This window comes from Seriola dumerili, unplaced genomic scaffold, assembly GCF_002260705.1.
Source record: "Seriola dumerili isolate Sdu_G_001 unplaced genomic scaffold, Sdu_1.0 BDQW01000138.1, whole genome shotgun sequence".
NCBI classification, from domain to species: domain Eukaryota; kingdom Metazoa; phylum Chordata; class Actinopteri; order Carangiformes; family Carangidae; genus Seriola; species Seriola dumerili.
Window position 1 is genome coordinate 10,247,891 of NW_019174393.1, and position 6,137 is coordinate 10,254,027.

Genomic DNA, 6,137 nt, shown 5'->3' on the forward strand with positions numbered 1-6,137 from the left:
CCAAGCATTCACTTTTGTTTAAACATTAAAAAACATTTTAAGTTTTAAACATTGTAAGGCACATAAACCCATTTACAGTACCAAGTTCTATTCTATGAAGAATTTGTCCTTAAATACACTAGCACTGGTTGTTTGTAAAAAGACGCATTAGATCCATTAGTTCCCTACAACACTACATACTCTTTTCATACTCTAATCTATTCCTGTATGACTTAAGCAATTAGAGTAAATAGTGTCACTGCAACTGCAACAAATGTGATGTTTGTATTCCCTATGAAACCTCTAAAATCCCATTCACATAAAATATGATAATTTAGTCTTATGATGAGTCTTACCTCATCTAGGCACTGGAAAGCAGGAGTAGCAGAAACATCAGTACTGGAAGAGTGCTGCTCTTCTGGGAGCGACGCATCAGGTGCAAGGGCCAATAGAGGGGCATTTGCCTCTGTTCTCTTCACCTCATCCTCCTCTTGTTCATCCACGTCCACTTCTGCTCTGCTGGGAGGCCTGCTATCCTGCTGCTCAGATATACTCACTAATGACCCACCAATGTATTGATGGGTATACATAGAAAGGTTGATGATTGGAGGAAGAGCAACAGAAACGGGAGAGAGCAATGCAGTTATGAAACAGAACACATGGTTAAAGGATACTTCAAAAACATCAGCAATAGGCTATGTGAGCTGCATATCTTTAGATTTAGATTTAGCTATACAGTACATACTCTCTGTAATTTCCCTAGAGGAGAGTTACTCTAAAAATGTAATTCAGTAGAAAGGTCACAGGGTAGTTGCAAAAAGTACTGCTACACAACTGCCTGGAGCATTTGTCAATACAAATTGTTCAAGAAACAAATCAATTATAAATGTGGGTGGTTTTAGTCTGAAGCCAAAACAATGACATATAATGGTTTGTTGTTTGCAGTCTTTGTCTGCAGTTTTTCAATGCAGACTTTGAAGGGCTGTATTCCTTTTCTAAAACCATTAATGAGTAAATAATAATGATAGATAGAGTAGAGACAGACAACACAGGGTAGAACCAATTAAATGTGTGAAAATTGCACTTTTATTTTGAAGGAATTCGAGTCGGAAGTGTTTGGGTGGCGGAAATCAAAGTACATTCTGGTTCTGAGTCTGCACAAACTAGTGCAACCACACAATTTTGGGGGCATATTAATAATTTAAAATAATTATTTTCAAAAACCAACGTTTTTGCGACTGTTAATATATGTAAAATTAAAAATGTAGCGGTTTAGCATCTTTAATAATCATACATGTAAAATACTGATAGAGTACTTTTTGGCCGTATTCATGGCAACCCCCGCTACAATTTTTCCTGTAAAAGTTCTCCACATGCACAAATAATGCCCTCAAACCGCTAAAACATGACGCGTTAGCCACTAAAAACCTACAACAAAGCTAACGAGTTAGCTACAAGTAACGTTAGTTCGCTTAATATCTATGTTGGTGTTTGCTAAAAGAATAAACAAACATTTCTGCAAAAGTCTTACTTTTGAGTATCTTGAGTTTTTGCACTCGTCTTTAAGACTCCGTCCTTTTGTCCCACGAAGCTACAAGAACATGAGCTTTAAAGCTACAAGACCATACGCTTTGAACTGTTACAATTACAACCACTGCTCATGTTAGCAAAACCCAATCACTGATTTCTCTCAGCGTGTTGTGGTTACCACAGCAACGACGCAATACGTCGCCAGTAATGTCAGGTGAATACTCATGTCCTCACATTGTTTTTTTTATATGTAGGCTATGCTTATCTTTTGCTCCTTAAAGTTAAGAGTAGATAATAGTCAACTTAGTAAAAGATTTTAAAGTTTAATCCGAAATCTCGTTTTACACTTGCCGTGATTGCCCAGCAGATGGCGGTAAATAGTAATTTACAGTTGACTTCCAGCACACTATCAACATTTGTCATGCATTGGCCACACAAAGCAGCATCAAAGGCCAGCTGGCTGAACACATTGAATGACTGAGCACTGAAATGGAACTATAATCAACTGACCTGAATCCAAGGTGAAAACGATGGTGATGATGCAACACTGCTGTTCCCCTGACAGCTTCTTTCCCACACTGCACTCTTGAGAGCTGGCATAACCCATTCTTCACCCCCTGCAACAGCTGCAACAACAGCGCTCTGTAATGGCTTTGTCTATTACTCAGCTTCATTTGAGTTTAACCATATCTCACCAACTGACTGTACACTTCCTTGCGATTTGTTGGTTTGGCAGAGGAGAGATACTATTTTTGTGCACCAAGTCAGCAGCTGAAATGACTGATGATTTTTCCAGCGATTGCAGTTTGGCAGTTTGGCTTGAATTTGATTACAGATTAAAAAAGTGGTGAAACAAGGGAGACGGCATCAGCATTATAATGGCAAACCTTTGAGATCCAAATTTCATGCTGTGTGGAAGAATTAAAGAGGGTGGAGATGACGGAGAATGAAAGAACAAATCTGACTTGTTAAAATGGCTCTCTAATTAAACCTGTTCATTATGTAGACCTAATTTTACCACCACTTGTTAAGTTCAAACAAATGACCCGGCACTTTGGTATTAATGTTTCCAAGGTTTCCAAATTAACCTTGAATCCTCTCCAACAGTCTGGATATGCGAACTTCTGAATCATATATTTATTTTTTGCTGAGAATCTGTCCCTCGTGCGCCCCTCGTATTACCATTTTTGGCTAAATAAAACATAAGCCCCAGTTTTATGGCTATTTTCAGGAGTGCAACTTAGACTTGCAGAAGTATGTGGGCATAATGAAAGGATGCTGAAACTTAAAATAAAGTTTGCTTTCTTCATGTTACTATTTGTTGCTGAGTCAGTCATTGGCATAATGCATCGACTGTACCACTCTATGGTCCCCGGATGTTTACCCTTCCATCCCAGTCAAACCGATAAAATCATCTGACTATACTTTATGTGTTTATGTTAGAACAATTTTGCCATTCATGGGTATGAATTTTCTCCCCCACAGTTCACAGTACTTGCTGTGAAGTTTAACATCTATTTTAATCTATAACAGATGTTAATGATAAAATTTAATCAGTTAGGGCTGAAAACTGGGACTATACTATACACTATATTGGTAAGTGGATGCCAGTGGTCTAAATCAAATTATTGAGATTATGCATTTTAATTTCCGTTTAACTATGAACTGATTTATTGCATTGCTTTTATGCTGGTATATCCTAATAGTGTAATGTAATTTAGTGTGTGTGTTTCCATGTGTGATGGGGTGTAACCTGTTGTGTTCAGGATTTATCATTTATAGTGCAGAGAAATTAGTATTCAAAAATAGTATCCACCTTGTAAGAATGTGAAATATATTTTAACAAAATTATTGCTCACTCACTAACTCAGAATATAACTGGCATACCACTCTACTATCATATGAGTTATTGCAATTATATATCAGTATAAGATAGATTTTAAGGCTGCTACTGTTTTATGAACTCTGCGTAAAAGCAGGTTGAGTATCACAGCAACGACAGGTTTCACATTGTATGTGTGTGCGTGCGTGTGCATGTCCTGCATGTGTTTGATTGCTCACTTGCCCCTGCATAAACCAGACCTTTGGAAAAAGTTACTGTACTCCAAGGGTGCAGCATCCAGATCTCCACTTTACTGCTGTATTGTAGTCACAACAAACGCAACTTGGGGATAGGGGGGTAATTTTACAACCCCCACCACCTCCTGTCTTTCATGTGGGGTTGGGTGTTGGGAGGCCATTTTAAATGCCCTAATTAACACGCACACACACATACACACACACACACACACACAATGAGCGGTGTTATTTTTCCATACACGTAATCTGCTGTTACAGTTTCTCTCGTCAAAGACTTTGTCCTTCAGACAAAGTGTCTGGAGACAGTTTATAAACAGATGTTTAAAATCTCTTAAAACCCTGGAACCGGCTTTTATGGACGTGCAAACTGAATCATCTGTGCACTTTGACGATAAAACTTGTGTCTTTACCTTATATTCAAAGATGGAATGGGTTCTAACAATAGATGAAACTACATGAGATGTTATGACTACTGTTGATTTGTTCAACCAGAGGGATGAAAACATGAAACTTAATCAAACTCCTCATTGCCCTTCTCGTTGGATCCAACTTGATCCTGCTGGGTTTACTTTCTGTAGGAATATTTCAGAGTTTAGTGGACTACCTAAAACATAAATCACCAAGAAACTGAGAAGTGCTCTTGGCAAACTATGAGTCTGATGTCATTTTTCAGAGCCTCTACGGGATCTCTGTGGGGAATCTAGGACATTGTTCCACAGGGACTCTTTTACTGTAAAACAGACCTGTAAGACCCCCTCCAGCTCAAACTCTGATCCACCACCGTACATGGCTTTTCCTATAGACAAAAAAATAGTATCTTTGTCTCCAAGAAACGTCAACTGAAGCCATATGTGTGAGCCGGTAAAAGCTTTGCACATTCTCTGCAAGATATCTCGAATCATTTGGAACGAGCGCTGACCTAACTGCCTAACTGATCAATAACCTGAACAGAAGTTGTTTGTATTTCGATAAATCAGGAAGTGAGAAATGTTGGCCCACAAAGTCACAGGATCTTATGGATGGGCCACAAGCTTGAACCCAATGAACAAAGTAGAATAGAAGGTCACATGAGCAGTGGAATATATTGTGTATCATATTTCACCGTATATTTCACATTGCAGCATGTTGTGTTATTTTGCATGTTATCTGCATTTTGCCATGTCACGTTGGGTCCTAAACCTGTAAGAAGTTTTTTTCCTCATATCAAACAGATGTATTGTCATGCAGGATGTACTGGATCCTTACATGGGTTTGTTTGGGTGTCCAAACATGTGAGTTAATCACACTTACAACCTGCTAGACTGTTTGACTTGTTCTTTTTAAGATGACTATGAAAACAACACCTGGTGTGAATATGGTGTGTTGGGTTTTTTTTTTGTAAAAATGTGTTTTTTAGAGGCAAATTCTTTGGCTGATGTAACATATTTGAAGCCTTTGATTGTTGAATTTTGCCAGTGCAGGCCTTTGGAGTGAAGTCATGTTTTCATACCTTCCCTCACTGAGGAAGTCTATCAGCAAGGGGATGTAACAAATCTAAATGTATTTCTTTTATGGCATTTTATGGTCATTTTTGTGCCATCCATCCTATAGTAGTGTCATAAAAGAAATACTAGACTGAAAAGGTATAATGTACAATGACGGTCAAGAAATATGTGAATATTGATAAAGTTGTATTCAAGAACTTGTTTGTGCAGCAAGTGGACACATAAGGATTCACAATGATATCATATAATATGAATATATTTGTACTAATGTGGAGCCCAAACCATATAAAAGGCCTCTTCTCTCTCTTTGATGTGGTCTCTGTACTTATTTTACAGAGCTGCAGCCTGTTCCTCACCAGGCTTTGTACACTTCTGAGGGACGTACATGTGGTGCCGCTCATATAACAAGTAACTAATCTGTGGCTAGCTTTTGCATCAGGCTGATGTGCAATAAAATGAAACAAACTGCCAACCGCCACCCTGTATACGTGCACAGGTATAACCTGAAAGGAAGTGGATTGCTTACTTCAGCATTTTCAACTACAATTAGATTTTATTATGCACTTTTTAGCCTGAGGGCCACTTTACAGTTGTAGACTGTTCCTATTATCTTTACAGTGTGTTTTTAACTTCAGCAATTTAGTGTTTTGGATTTCTACCGTGTCTCCAATCTGGATGCTTCTGCTGCCAAACAATTTTCTCTCTGAGACAATCAAGTTTATCCCGACTTTTGACACTTTAAACAATGACCTTGTCTATACTCAGCTCATATAAATGTTAAAAAAATAATAATGTGAAAAAGATCTTTAAAAGATAATTACAAATCATTTGGGGAAAAAAAAAAAAAAAAAAAAAAAAAACCAGCCTGACTCTGAATGCTAAAAGACTAAATCAACTTCAGTTAATGCTTTTCACCTTAAATGCCCAGTCTAATTATAGTTTACTGGAACCTACTGAATCACTGTCTTTGTTCACATGCGTGGCTTTGGACTGTAACCAGTAAAACAAAGTAGAGCCATGAGTAGCAAAAAAAGTGGATTTCATCCCAAAAGTCTTAATAGAGGA

General features: G+C 37.9%; 1 protein-coding gene across 1 annotated transcript in view; it reads right to left on the minus strand.

The window, feature by feature from the left end:
• The window catches only part of ccdc146 (coiled-coil domain containing 146), a 45,286-nt gene extending 43,170 nt beyond the window's left edge, over positions 1–2,116 (minus strand). The window contains exons 1-2 of the mRNA XM_022749131.1: positions 2,020–2,116; positions 336–535 (exon numbers count right to left, since the gene is read on the minus strand). Coding sequence (XP_022604852.1) covers positions 336–535; positions 2,020–2,116 — 297 coding nt within the window. The remainder of the gene's footprint in view (positions 1–335; positions 536–2,019) is intronic.
• Positions 2,117–6,137: the final 4,021 nt, after the last annotated feature.